Below are 15,986 nucleotides of genomic sequence, written 5' to 3' on the forward strand. Positions count from 1 at the left end.
AATTTACAGGTCCTGGTATATGTCACTGTCATGAAACAATGTGTGTTCAGCAACATCTCCTGAGTACAGTGATACCACCCATGCATGGGTTTGCCTGGCAGTTTGGGGGTAAAAGGGCCACATTTGGGCATGCACATTTTTCATTTGACATTTGGTGATCCACTGCCCATGCCCTATTTGGTACATCTTTGAGCTTGGCCATTTCAGTGTGCCTTATAAAACCATATATTTTTGAAAACTAGACACCTCAATGCTGGTATTTTAACTCTTCACATGCACACATTTTACCACCAGCATTTTTTCAAAGTTTGCAGTAGAATTTTTTTGTGTATTTTTCCCCACACACGAACTTTAGGTATTAATTTACAGCTCCTGGTACCCTCTCACTTGGTGCAAGGGATGAATATCGCGGTTATGCTTTGATTCTGGATAAGGACTCTGAGAGCCTTAGGTCCTACGTTGCAGACTTACTCTTACATTATTTTCGGTGACTTATTCGGTGAGCTTGGTTAGGCTATATGGATTGGCCGCACTGACATCTGTTGTGACGAGTGGACGGATGGGTTTTGTTTTTGGGTTTTGTTTTATGTTTCTTGTACAACTTGTTTATCTAAAGGGTGTCATTCTGATCACTGTATGTTGCTCTGCACTGCATCGTTCTCACTCCTTGACTCAAGGGGTTGCAGATGCAATTTGTCTCCGACTTCTGATACGATCTTTGAATGCTATTGTTTTGTGTTCTTGGTACGCTATGACTCATTGTCCGTATTCTAACCTAACCTAACCTATAATAGTCCAATTTTCCTTCCTCTACCACACCTATTGACCTTCTACAATCTCAAAGACAGCCCTCCCCAAAATCACCAACATTCTTGCAGCAAAAAGTAAGGTTACTTTGCCCTGTTATTACTCTTGGACCTCTGCAGCCTTTGGCACTATTGACCCCCCCCCTTTCGTTCGGAGGGCATTTGCGACAATGCTCTCTTCCGGCTCAGCTCTTACCAATTGGATGGTACCTTTAGGGTCTCCTTCTCTGGAACTTGTCCCTCTCCCCTACTACTCTTTATTGGTGTTCCTCAGGGCTCAGGTCTAGGACCACTACTCTTTTCCATCTACCTTTCCTCCCTTGCACAATTAATATCTTCCTATGGCTTCCAGTACCACATATATATATTCTGACACCCAAATTAACATTACCTCTCCGGACTTTTCACCCTCTTTTGTAACTGAAATTGCACCATGGAAGGCATCCCATTCCCTCAACCTCAACATCTCCAAGAGTTTGATTATTTTGCCACTGCCTTAGTCCACGATTCCTGACATCTCTTGCTGTTCAAAATTCTGCAGACTAAATTCACTACCTTGGTGTCACTAATTGACTCTTCATCTCTCATATGCAGTCTTCACCCGAGGACCATCTTCCAAATCTATAGCCTGACCACTTGCTTCATTCCTCCCATGACTTAAGCCCCCCTGATCAACCACCTTATCCTTAGTAAGCAGTGCCCCCCCTTCTCTTTCTGTACCAATATTTTAAAATATTGTTCTACAATGCAAGAGTGTTAAGGAACATGCTGGCACTATATACATAAGTGTAATTTATGTATCTAACAAAAATTTAATCCCATTTCCTTTTTCACAATGACTTGTGTTTGGATTTTTGTATGGCAATCTTCAAGTGTAATGATCTGGCCACAGTTAGCAGGAGTGACCCCTATACTGGTTTTATCTACACTTGGGCATTTGCTGTATCATACTCATACTACTTTTGCCTTTTGTTTTAATGTGTGAATAAAAATTGCAAAAAGACACAAGTGGGGGTGATAAAATAAAATTTATTTTTGTTCCGAATTAAGATATGCATAGTATACATTTCTAATTTATCTCAGCCAATTTACTAAAATGGGTAATCTTTGTAATGTGGTGAAGGAGGGGAGTTACATAGAATTTTTTTTAAAAAGCCAATTAAAAAAAGAACTGTATTGGAAACATTTTAAATGGTAAGTGCTGCATACACATTTCATGTATAAATAGATGAATTTTTTTTTAGTCCCATTGAGAACAAGCTCAACAAACACAAAAATAAAAATACACAGCACTGCGGTACACTTAATAAAATCAGCAGTACTTCGGGGGGGGGGGGAATCCCCTTACATGTAAAACAGTCTTATGTAATAGCATATTTCATACAAGACAACATACTGGGGGAAATGATATGGCTGCTGTCATCCACAAAAGAAAGGTTGTCAACCATTTCATCCTACCTTCTAAATAAAAAACAAACATCTGTGCAAAGAACATGATTTTACAAGCAATCTGGGACATAAGTCCAAAATGGAGAGCAAAGGTTGTAAGTGGTACTTTAAGATAGTAATATGCACCAGCTTCCACCAGTGTTTGAAGCTCTGCCATAATGTGCTAAAATCCCAGACATCTCATAGTCCAATTCAGTGCTTGGTTATTCGTAACAGTGCATGGTTCCCATCTCCTCCTATAAGAGCAAACCTTTGAGGACAGATGTTGACAAACTAGACAAGTACATTAACCGGATTGTGGAACAGACTAATCAAATCTAATATATAATGCTTCCCTTCATTTCACAGGCTATAAAAATACTGATATACAGATTTCAACATCCGGATTTAAGAATTACAGAGTGAATTTAAGTACAGCGAAAGTGATTTAAAAACAAGCACAAGTACAAAAGGAATGTCCAGTCTCAAAACACAAATCCAGTAATGTATAGAGGTAAGGCTGTTGAAAGTAGCAGTCAAAATGGGCTGACATTTAACTTTTCTCCTTGACTTGATGTAAACCCAGATGTTGTTGAGCTCATTCCATTGTCAAGCTTCTACCGTTTGTAAGAGCAAGTGTTAAACTCTCAAGCAGTGCAATGCAGTATGTTACCCTAACTGTGCAAGGTTTCACAGATAACCAAATATTTCACATCGTCACATGAATTTCAAAACATGCTGCTTGAGTAGCAGGAATACAAAACAGCATAAGATATCAAAAATACATCTACTTATACAAATGTAATGTGTGAGTTCACCAGGAAGGCTGGGCAGCATTTTTTTTTTTTTTAGGTTTTTTTTTTTTAATTTTATTTATAAAATCATTAAATGCTTCATTTGCACCAATCCCACTACAGAACCAGTTTACAATTAAGAACACGATAACGTGTACATATTTATACTGGCACTTCGTGCAAAGGCTACGCACGGGTGCGCGTTTCTTTTTTTTTTATTACAACAATTACTTTTCCAAAGTCACAATGTCCCTGTGACTACATTCAGCAGTTTTGTACTAAAAAATACTTTATCTGCGCAGGTTTTCCTGCATTCATTTACATATACTACAACTTTTACAGCTATTTACACAGCTTCTGGTTGTTCATTAGATTAGATTGAAGACAATTACAGGGTTCCAAGTTGAAGAGGGCTCATCTTTGCAATACGCCCGCATTGCTACAGCTTTGCTACTAAACGAAAACTATTATACACTGTACTTGGAATAGAAAAAAAGCATCAGTCACACACACAACTTACAATTGAGATTATATACATATACCTCAATAGAACTTGAAAAGCCTGGTAGTTTGCACTTTTGTGTACAGCAAGCTGTGACATTTACAGCAAAGAGTCAAAAGGCAAAGAACACCTGTTTCCCTGCAACCTATTCAAAACATAGGAATTTTAACTACAAGCATTTCATAAAGGCAAAGCTACGCCAGCACGTGTCTCCTGCACCAGCCTTTTAGATGGGAAAAGAGAAGCAGCCGCTTCAGTTTCCCCAACAGGTTGCATGGTGTCCGTTTTTTAATCACCATCTAAGTTATATCACAGGAAACAAATCACAAGAAAATTAGGTTAATGCTTTATCAACTAGTAAAGCAACATGACTTCACAGGAGAGGTAATTGTGGTCATTTTTAAAAATCAAAACTGAACAGGAGTGGTGTCAGGAGAAACTATGCCGAATGTAAAAGTATCCTACTTTATCTACAAAACTATTATGTTCTGTTGAGGTATTAAATATCAACATTCAAAATATACTTAGTACAATGAACTCTGCCATACATAACATTAAAATATTACCAAGACACAAGAATATACGGTTGACCATTTTAAAAGCCTTGGAGTCGTCTATGCAACTAAAAGCAGGATTGGATAAATTTGTGTAGAAGTTAGGAGCCAGCTTATTATTTTTAGGAGCCAGAAAGTGGTGCACCCATAGAGATCTAAATAATAATAAAAAAAAAATTGCACACAAGGTAGGAGGCAGATCTATAAATCTAAAAGCCGTGGATACCATACTTCTATCAAGCCCTGGCCTAAGGAGGGATGTTAATCTGAAAGCCTATGGTTTTGTCAGTGGCTAGCAAATGGTTATATTCAAATCTTAAAAAGGCTTGTTGGGAATGTGGGGTAACGGCAAGAGAATCTGGTTGATAAAATTGGAGAAGTCTAGGAATAGATGGGGGAAGCTATGGCAAAGATGATTAAGGACCCAAATAGGACAGGGTTTAGCCATCTTTACCTAAAGGCCACAGTTAATTCAGAAGCAATTTGGCAGAGAACAAAAATAAGCTTATTGGCACATAAGCGAGTCTCAAGAAATGCTTTGTGACATTGACTAAAAAAACCCTTGGGCATGAAACATGACAGACTCTTTGGACTTTAAACAGACCTTTGCTGACTGCACCACATTTCAGGGGGGGGGAAAAATTACACCGGTTTGGAAACGCTCTTCACGGACTATATAAAAAAAGTAAAAGAATAGAAGTCTACCAGCACGTTACAAATTAAAAATATACAAAACGGAAGCACAAACAAGGTTCCCAGGAGAATGACCTTACTCAAGCCTGTCCTGGAGGACTTACTTCGTTTAAGTGCAAAAAGCAATGTATAAACTTAATTTGAGCACGTGGTGGAATTTCAGTGCAACATACTCAAGCTATGCTGTGAAAGTGCTTCTAATGCAGGGGGTCTTCATAGAAGGCTCTCCCTGCATTTTAGTCAGATCTCCTGAGCAGCTATAAGCAGAGCAGGTCCAATTCATATTGGTATATGTGCCAGTTAAGTTACTTTACAAAACTAAAGTATGGAGCTGGATAGTCTTCAACTTGAAACTCTGTAATTAGCCTGAAGATATGTTGGCTTTGCACGCTCTAGTTACGCTTGGACCTTAAGCAAGGTTTTGAGTTGGAAGGACATCAATTCTCGTTCAGAAGGACTACAGGACAGAAGTACCCAGTGGCTTGGTGGTTTGGGAAGAACACTTGGTGATGGTGGTTCACTGAACTTGGCGCCGGCATAATTCTGGTTGTCTTGACTTTGGAAGAGATTCTTGGAACCCGGTAATCCCGAGTTCCAGTTCTGGTTTACAGAGAGAGTGTTGTTGTTGTTGAGGTTTGCTCCATTCTGCATGGCCTGCCATGCAGGACCGGACTGATTGTAAATGCGACTTCTGTCTTTAGCACGAGAGGTGTTCACCTTCTGATTGTTACGATCAAATAATTTTTGCCGATTATTCTGCTTACCAATATTATTTCTTGGCGGTTGAACAGGAATGTTATATCTTTCACCTCCTCCCATTTTCACCTTCTATGTCACCTGCATTAAACAAACAGTTTTTCTTTGAGCATGGAATACAGTGTGACAGTGGTATAGACGTTTAGTTACAAATAAATACACTTTCCCCTAACATGAGGACCACCGTTTCAGACAGCAATAAAAAAAAAAAAAAAAAAAAAGTGTTTTTTTGAAATCCCACATTTTAAGGTTTTAGATGTTCTAGCACTTCTAAATTACAAAAAATTGGCCATAGATGCTTGCAGTAGCTACATTTTTATTTGATCATGCAGTGTGCAACCACACACAGGCTGCAAATGCACATGGATGATGTCAGTGCACGTCTGCCAGGCTGATCAGAGACCTGTTGCTGACAAAGCAATCTTCTCTCTGCACCAGTAAGAATTGCTCATTTTTAGTTAAGGGGGGGGGGTGTCAGTAGACCCAAAACAACCAGTCATTACTGGTGCAAAGAAAGAGGATTGCTCTTACAGTTATAGGGCAGTGTTGGTCACACCAAGGAAAGTGCTTAGAAATGTTGAGGTTCCTGAAAAACCAAACTTTGGCTTCTTTTAAAGGCAGTTACTATCTAAATTAATTGGAACCTTCCTACGACATTCATCATAAAGCAAATTATGCTTCCTATTGGCAGGCCATAAACAAGACTACCACATACAACTTGACTAATGAACTATGTTTTCTATGTTAGCAGATTACCCAACATCCTTCACACAGCATTAGCTTGTGTAAAAGTCTAACTTATCAGTATTATATCAGCCAGCTTTCATACCTTTCAGCTGATTCTTCAGATAGGTCCGCTCCTTTTCCAGGTCTCTTAAATAACCTATTACCCTTCCTTCTCGGCAATCCCTTCTTCGACCTTCCAGGTGTTTCTTGCATGAGACTATAGAAGCCCAAAACCAACATGGAACCCCCTGGGCACAAGGCAACAGGGGAAAGTGGCTGTGAAGTCCGCACAGCTGTCAACGAGAAAACACCAGAGATTGATAAGAACCCAAGTAGTTACAATTGTATCTTAAAAAAACAAGCATTTTAAACACATAAAAGGCAATATTATGGAACATTGAATCAAGATACTGAGCTCAAGGAAGTACTGCTTGGGGCAAACGGGTGCTCAAGAAGTGGGTGGTGGGAAGGAACGCTTGCTCCTCCCAACCGTTCGGATTACTTTAACCAAGGAAGGACCAAAACATTAAAATAGGGATTTGTTTTGGCAAACAGTACTTATAGGGTTAAAGTTTGGGATACAGCAAAGGTGGGGGTTGAAGGTTCTTGGTTCGAGTCCCCAGGAAAAGGACTTCAGAACAAAGACCGTTGAGAGACAAAAAAAAAAAAAAAATTGTTTTTTTTAAATATCCAGTACGGGACATACGTTGTGTACAGAAAGCCAAAGATCGGCTACTTATATACCTCATATGCTTACGTCATCATCACACAAAAACAAATGCGCTAAAAAAGGAGTTCGCGTAATAAATAAAGCGCCAGTAGTCCACTAAACATGTACGTAGGTAAAGCACGGGTTTTTTCCCCAACATAAGAAACTTTGGTGTCTGGAAGTTACGAACAAAACAAACAAAGAACGCTGGCACAACATGGCGGCCGAAAGTGGGGGGAGGTTCCGTACAGATACAACACCGCCCGTCAACTTACCGAGACTTCTCACCACCCACTCGGCTCCTCTCTCAACGAGACGGTGAAAAGAACCGTAAAGCCACTTGTTTACGTAACCAGACGCGGTAACGAAATACTAAATCCTGGCAATCCTCCGATGACCCCAGCCACCTTCCAGGATATCACCTCTCCCTTCCTGCTCGAAACTCGCAGCTCTAGCTTGCCTACTTCTCCACAAAATGGAACGATTGACACCGCCCGCTTGATCTGTAGCCAATGGGAGCGCGGGGGGATGCTATGCAACCAATGGGCGGGCACCAGTTTGGAAAGGAGCCTGTTGATGGGCGTGGATCAACTTCTGCTCGACTTCGACTCCCCCTCTGTTTCTATCCTTGGCTTGTTATTGTCGGTAAAGTGGGGGATGGAATAGAAAGCTAAACCTTGTCGTCACGAAAGAGAAAAGTTACAGGATGGTTGCAACATCCGGCTTCGGAAAAAATACCCTTCTTGTATATATCTTTTGTGTTGTTACACTTTATTTTTTCCATACTCTTACACCATCGGCAGCAACCGTTTTCGTGAGGTGTCTAATTTATACTAGTATAGTTGTTCAGATATCGCCATGAGCTCTTATTTTATTACACGTACATGAGGTATTATCACAAAGAACTATCTATTGCCACAACTGTAAACAGGCTATGATAGTAAATAAGACATAATAAATATAATTTAGGGTCCCTTTACCTGTTTATCTTATTTACTACTGAAAGAACAATACCCTATTAATATATATATATATATATGCACCGACAATTAAAAAACATTCAAAGGGTATGGCAAAACTAGTTTTCACTTAATCTAAGACGAACCGGTACATTAGGTATAGAGGACCCTGCTCACAAACAGATTCGTTATATGAAAGCGATACAGCTTAATCACGCAATGCCACAAAAAACGTTTCCAAGTAGATAGAACGATATGAAAAACCTAAGTTTTTAACAGGCCCCCATTTGTGAGACTAATCTTAAAAAAAAAAAAAAAATCCAAGTGTGATGTAATCAAATCTTTTAAAATGAAATCAGTTCCATTAGAATTGTGGCTGCTGGCCGGGGTTTTTAGCCACACGCAGCTGGGTGCCTCCTTGTATCAGAAATGTTTGTTTTCGGTATGTCTGAGCCCGTTCTTTGTTTTGAACAGGGAGGGTGTTGGCCTTAATACTGATTGCAATTTATTGCCCCCCCTGCTGTGTTTGATAGATGTTTTGTGTGGGATAAATCAACTAGGGATTTGACCTATTAAATAGTGGGTGTGGTGCTTTGTAAATGGCTTCAAAAGTTTGGGGTCAGTTAGAAATTTCCTTATTTTATATATATATAATATTATATATATATATATATATATATATATATATATATATATATATATATATATATATATATATATATATATATATATATATATATATATATATATATATTAGAAGCTGAAACTATTACCAGTACCAAGCATTACCAGTCTGTGAAAAACAGAGCATTTCCACCAATCCACTGTTCTAAAATAGCAATTAATACTATGGATAATTTAAAATACCAAATCCAAAATCACACCTAGCTGGATAACCCTACCTTAAGAGTATGGGGTGGATCCAGGTTTTTTATTGATTCATCAGAAAGTGGTGAGATGTCATCTGAAATAAAGTTACCTGACACCTTCCCTGAGGCTGGTACACTCAGCTGCTCTTTAGACGTTTCGGGGGGGGGTTGGGTGACAAATTGTGTATTGTGACTAGAAGCCTAGTAGCTTTGAATTATGTAGGAAAGACCCGCAAAAGAGAGAATGTGAATGGGATCTACCAACTTTGAATACTCTGCAACATGTCTTTGTTAAAAAAAACGTGACACCGGCAGTACACAATAGACCTTTAAATGTCTCCCAATCAATATAGTTTGGCTTTAAGCCAGAGTCATCTTAATGCAGGATCTAGCCTATTGTTCAAAACATTGAACCCTTTCTCCAACCGCCAAGTAGGTATTTAATGGTTTAAACATAACCAACTGTAATACACCTAGCTATTTACCCCAGACAAATAATAAAGGCCAAACCAGCTTGGAAGTGTGGGTTTCTCTTATTGTTCCAATTATCATGCAGCTGTTCTGCATCTCACGCTTCACAGTCTTTTGTTCATTGTTCCGTTCTGGCATGTCTGGTGTATATATATATATATCTATATATATATATATATACATACACATACACACACACATACATACACACATATTACAGCAGGAGTGTATTCTGGGCTAACCCCTACCTTACAAGACTATCAAGTCAGTGCCTGGTCTACCCACTCAATAAGAGCATTTTGGGTGTATATTACTTAAGCTTGTTGTATTAAATATATTAGCTCCTGGCTACTAGCATGTGTTTAATAACATTTCTAGTATTGGCGGATTTGTGCAGACACAATATTACGTGTGTTAAGGCAACAGTAGCCCTGCATATCTAAGTAAGCATTGACATCCTGCTCTTTGTCGAATGACAATAATAAGGTGGAAATCTCCACTTTATTATGGTTACTAAGGGCAAGATTTCATAGGACTCCATTGACTAATGGAAGCTGTATATAAAGAAATCATATCTATCAAGAGTACAAAATAACTGTATAGTGTTTACAAACAAGTTCACCAACAGAGGACATGTAAAAAGGAGAAATGTAAAAATAGCAACAACCTCTGGTACATTTGACCGGCGCTTTATGCATGCAGAGTCTATAGAGGATCGTTGGCAAAAACCTGGCTTCATCTTGCATTGTTCCAATAATCTTTCCGTATCTGCACATCATGAGGCTGCCATTGTTGTCAGTTGTGTTATTTTTGGGGGGCTTTCCCTGCTCATTCAGCTGATTATGGCGTAGGTTAATGAAGGCCATTCTTCCATAGGCTTTCATTGGTCAGTATCTGACTGGGTCGATTTAAGACTGAGCTATTCTAATGGTTACCACAGGCAGTATGATGAGAAGTCAAGAGTGTTTGTATCACAGACTGGGTTGATAGATTGTAAAGAGCAAGGCCCTCTTCTCCTTCTATACGAGTATATTTTAATGTGTGTTTTTAAATTGTTTGTTACATATTGTCATTGTCCCCTACTGTAACAGCACTACTGAATCTCCTGGTGCTATATAAATCTAAATGCAATGCACAGCTGCCTCAAAATATTGGATTATTAGCTAAATTATGCAAAAACTAGGATCGTTTTTTTTTCACATTTTTAAAAATGTTTATTTAATCTGATACTAGTAATATAAAGATAATTGATGGAAGTTTCTTAAGGGTGATTGTTTTGCCACTCTGAAAAGGGGGGGCGCAGCGTAAGGGGTGAAGTCTGCGCAAGCTGAGTCTCCCTACTTTTTCCACCAACCGCTTACGTGTTCCCGTCTCCTCTCCTGCGGCTCTGCTTGTGGTGAGCAAAGATGTCACAGGCAAGCTGTCTTGGGACAAAAATGACACTGGCAAACTGTTTTCAGAATTATCAATATTATCAATATAGCCAAACCCACCTGAGGCACAACAAAAATTCTTGCACCCAGGGATACGTGACCCTAGGCTTTGGTCTGGTATATGATATACTCATAGCCTCTACCACGGTGGCAGTACCATATTTTCTGAAATACACTTCCCTTTGGGTATTATACATTTTGTATTTTACTGTATAATCTGACAAACACAAAAAGCTTTCAGTTACAAATCACCTGATTGTACGTCACCACCTTACCTTTGTTTGTTTTTGACTTAGTGTTGCAGGTCAGCGCTCCCTGTGGAGTCAAAAAGAAAGGTGTGTGATTTGTTTAACCTGTCTTACAGGGCATTTCATTTAAAGTTTCACACATGCACACACACAGGAGCGATATATACAGTTTTTTCTCTGATAAGGTCAGGTGGGTCCAGCATTATTTTAAACTTTCTCTGACCTACTCATTTTTTAACATTTAATTTTCAAGAAGAAGTTTCTGTCACATCACATATAGTGACATCAGAGCGACTAAGAATGAGTATCTCTCGGTGACATCCCTTGACTCATTTTGGCCAAAGGGGTTGCATGTTTCACTGGTTATGTCTAGTTCATTGTCTTTTTTAACTACTACATGATTCTATGCCTTTTTATGTTTCAACATTTTATAGTTTTCCAACGTTAGGCAGCATACAGAAAACAGTAAAACGAAGGGGTAACCACACAAGATACAGAGTCAAGAGTCACAGAAGGAACCAGGTCATCTTGGCATTATGTGATCATTATTCTGTGCCTTTTTAATTAAATAAATGGTAATGGAGCAAATAAGTTCAATCAACAACTAATTAAAAAAAACTTGCTATCCTCTAAGATTATATTCCAGGGAAATAATAATCACATTCGGTGGCAGAACTGACAAACCCTGTTCATAAAATATCATTGTGCTCCTCAATCAAGCAGTGTAATGACCCCATTTTAATCTACCAACCCCAGTACTATTTTTAAACACCAGCAAACAAGTGACAGGCTATCAGTTTATTAATATTTGTGGTGGGCACGAGTTACTAAAATGAGTGTGCAAGGAAAACATTGATCCTGTAAATATTCTAATATTACGAAAGGACGTGCAGAAAACAAAGCAGGTCATGGTGATTAAATTAGCTCAGGATACAGTGTTTCAAAGTTCATTTGTTATTTCCACAAACAAGAGTCACCGGTTAGAATAACAGATAAGAATCAACAAACATCTAACAGAGTATTTTTCAATGCACCTAACAATGCAACTTAACACAGTTGATTTTGTATGTCTGAGTATAGTCATAGTATCTTGAGGATATAAAATGGCCTTTGTGTTGTGAAGCTTGTAATCAGTGCTATAAGTGGCATCAGTTAACCAAAGCTAAGTCTTCAAACAGATGTTTATGCTGCTAGTTGATGGGCATAACATTTAATGATTTCAATAAAATCCTTCTCTTACTACATAAATGACTGAAGACATGGGTTGTCTGTTTAATCCCTTTCGAAGAGGTAAAAGCATGCATATGTGTGGTCCTTAAAATATGCCCCATTGTCATTCAGGAAAGACATTTTGGTTACAGATAAGACAGATGTAGAGGTTCAAGGCACAGTGTGCTAACAGCTATAAAGAATGGCTCCAGGCATAACTTCACACTCATGTTGTCTGGGACAGTAAGTGCGACAAGCTTCACCTTTGGACTTTCATATGGTTTTTACTTTTATTCCTCTCTGCCCTAGGCTATGGTTGGTCGATGGAGGGTAAAATTTGGGTTTGGGGCCTGGTATGGCACTAATGTTTTGTTCACATGCTCACTAGCAGATTGACAATGAGGGTGTGAGAGAGTGAATGCGTGTGACAGCAACAAAACCAAAAACAGTGGTTTCATTTTTTGCCCCAATAGGGTCATCTTATAGTCAGTATAGTATTCTCCTGTGTAGTGTCGCAGTTCTATATAATATTCATGTTTTGTCACCCTAATTGTAACTCTGACATGTTACATGTTTTAGGGAATATTTTAACCAAGCTCTTAAAATGCCTATGATTAATTTAGTGATCTGCACTTTATTTGCCCAGCTTAATGTTGTCCAATAGATTAAATAGTTCGCTTTGCCAATCATAGAAGTAAACTGAAGCCACTGAAATATAAACCGCATTAGGATCCCATTCAATGGCTTTACTTGTCTTTCTGCAAAGCAACACTTCCGCCAAGCCTGAGGCATAGAATAATTTATTCTTGAATATTTTTGTCCTAGAATAACATGAAGAAATCATCATAATGATGAAGTACAACACCATTGGCACTAGGTGCTAGACCCATCTGTGTTTACACCGGTAATGCAGTAGGTACTAGCTTCCTTGGACATCTGTTTACTGTCATTAGCACATTGTATAAGTGTGAAGTGTAAGATACTAAATTGTATGTCAAGGTGATAACTTTATTATACTGAATAGGATTACAGTGAAAGTCTTCAAGACTTCTTTGGGCACCACTCTCTACTCTTCTACAGTTCATGAATTATGATACGTGGCATATATATTTGATATTTAATGTATAAAATGTAATTGTTAGGACCTTGTATGTACCCTGCTGAAAGCAGAAGGAGATACAATCCTAGTATTATGTGCTTTATGGGTTTTTGAACGATGGTTTTACTTGAGTGCTGTTAAGAAGATACCTCGGTATATATATATATATATATATATATATATATATATATAATCTTTAGTACACATGTATAGTCATATCTTATATCATTGTTCTGTAATCACATTCTAAAATGGCAGTGCAGGTTTTGATAATAACTCTGCTAAATTTCACCTTTTAGGAATGTGTCTTGAGAGTCCTGCCAGGTGTTACCACGTGTGATGACATTCAATTTAAGGACATCACACATCAGCAGTAATTACGTGCAATCAAAATATATACCGTACTATTTGGGAATACAACTGTTAGTAACGTTGGTGTGACCTTTGGGAGCCACAGTTTTTTTCCCACTGTGTGTGTCAGAGAAGGAATAGCTTACAGTACATTGGGACATCAAGCAAAATAAAATAATAGCTTTCAGCTGTCTTTTAACAGCATTTGGTGAATCTGATATTTTGCATACATTTATCTTTCAATAACAGTAAATAACGGTAAAGTAGTTACATGGATTTAAGAGCTTTGTTGGAAATAGAGACTCATACACAATAAATAAGCATTTTAAATCTGTATTCAATGATGATAAAATAAGTTTACTCATGCATTCATTTAGGAATGTTTTGCTCAACCATTAGCATAGTTTTTAGACAGGTTCCACTATGAGATGACTAGTTAGATTCCAACAAAATTTGAGAAATTGGCACCAACATTCAATTGCTTGCTATGGTGACTGCACCACTTTAACCTCCTTACATCTGAATTGCTTTTTCTATATAATTACATTGGGTTTATAGTATAGTTCTGTAGTTACCCAATAATTTTGGTCGCATGACATGAATCCATTTAATTAAGGGAGATCTACATCGGCCTATTTTTTTTTAATAAAAGTAAGATTTTATTGACATGTACTGTGTTTACTTTGGAACAAAAATATAGAAAAAAACATTACTATTGCAAAACAGCATGGAACTCTTGCTCAAGCTAGTACTGGAAACTAGCTGGCAGTGAGTATAGCGAATCCACAATGGCACATTTCCTGCAAGCCAAAGAGCATGGGGTAGATGAGGTATAAAATAAAAAAATATGGGCAGAAAATATAAATATTCACACCGGTTTTTGAAGTTTACAACTTCCATCCCCCTCCTCATCATCATCATAATCCTGGCACAGAGGAGACTTACACAGATAACACATTAAAGTGTATATGAAGGCTGGGGGTGCCTCTTTAACACGTGGCTGCCTGGGCATGGTGACATTTCAAGAGTGCAAAACTGCAGCCAGTTTTCTACAGTTATGTTTTCAACCTAAAAACCAACAATACCTAATATCCAGTGCATTATATACCTCAGTGACCCTTTAACTCCCTGGGAGTCGCGAGATTTATAAGAGAACAACTTTGCAAAAGTGAAGGAAAACATACAGAACCAATTTTCTAAAACAGTCAACTTTAAATGGTCTTTGATATTTAAAGCCTTTTTTAGAAAGAGATACTGTGCCGTACCAAGAGAAATCCTAAGACTCTGGCAGGTCACCAGGCCCATAAGCATCACATCAGTGATAGCTTCCAAAAGATTCATCTCCACTGGGATAAGCGCAGTTCACTGTGCAGGCCCACAGCCATTAATAGGATGATGATCTCATCTTGTTTACAGTAAGAAAGGAAAGAGGAAGTACGACTTTCTGCTAACGCAGCCATTCTGATGCAAATTCCTTTGATACAGAAGTGAGGAAATGTGGCCACTCACTTCAGAAAGGTGCATCTTGACCTAATTTATTATTCCTCTTCAGATATTCATTCAAATCCTATAATGGCAGTCCAAATCTCCCGGAAACTTTAGTTGCTCCATAAAATTACCACACCTCAGCTAGTGCTAATTTCATGCATGTGCAGTGGCATGTTCTGCCGCATACCATAACTCCAAAACAACATGTATACACAGGGATTGGGCCTTTAATGCGCTGAAGCCTTCCATGTTGTCAAGGCACCAACGGGTTGCATAGGCATGGGTAAATGTGGTCAGATTGACTACATGGGCCTGTAGGGAATGAGAGGTGCAAAACATGTAACGACAAAAATAGAGCCGGAAGTACATGAAGATATGCTATATGAATGATGGAAGAACGGGAAATGGACAAGAGGAGGAAAAGAAATGCCAGGAGGTACAGGGGACAGGCAAGTAGACAAGGAAATAGAGTGGCAAATTTATATAGAACTGAGGGAAAGAGGTGCCCATGGGGAGTGGAACAAACTGGCATGGGGGAATTAGGCACATGGTTACACAGAGCACACTGACCTGACTGACACTTAGCCACTATTGGCCACGGAATTAATCACATCTAGTCTCAATTACAAGAGAGACTTCCACTAATTCAGAAACAGACACTATCTAGTCAGACATAAAATGGTCGTTATTGGCTAAATGGATCTGGTGAAAATGGAGGTGGAGGCAGTGAAGTGAAGAAGGAAGTGTAACAGGATTTCCAGAGAATATATTAGGACTATATAATTAGGATTATAAAAAAAGTAATGGGAGCCTGTCGATTTCCTATATAGTTTGTTATGTGCAATATATCATGACAAACCCATGTCATGTCTATACAATGGAAACAAAAAT

At 38.5% G+C, this 15,986-nt stretch overlaps 1 protein-coding gene across 1 annotated transcript; it reads right to left on the reverse strand.

Moving 5' to 3' along the window:
- Nucleotides 1-3,912: 3,912 nt before the first annotated feature.
- Nucleotides 3,913-7,427, reverse strand: PNRC2 (proline rich nuclear receptor coactivator 2). Its single transcript, XM_053454809.1, has 3 exons — nt 7,244-7,427; nt 6,363-6,552; nt 3,913-5,614 (listed from the first exon to the last, which is right to left on the reverse strand). The coding sequence occupies exon 3, from the start codon at nt 5,594-5,596 to the stop codon at nt 5,174-5,176; it is 423 nt and encodes a 140-aa protein (XP_053310784.1). The 5' UTR covers nt 5,597-5,614; nt 6,363-6,552; nt 7,244-7,427; the 3' UTR covers nt 3,913-5,173.
- Between the last annotated feature and the right edge of the window lie 8,559 nt (nt 7,428-15,986).

Source organism: Spea bombifrons, chromosome 2 (genome assembly GCF_027358695.1).
Source record: "Spea bombifrons isolate aSpeBom1 chromosome 2, aSpeBom1.2.pri, whole genome shotgun sequence".
Taxonomy (NCBI): domain Eukaryota; kingdom Metazoa; phylum Chordata; class Amphibia; order Anura; family Pelobatidae; genus Spea; species Spea bombifrons.

Bases quoted from the DNA above. Each gene is read 5' to 3' on its own strand.
- PNRC2 (XM_053454809.1), bottom strand. From the start codon at position 5,596: ATGGGAGGAGGTGAAAGATATAACATTCCTGTTCAACCGCCAAGAAAT.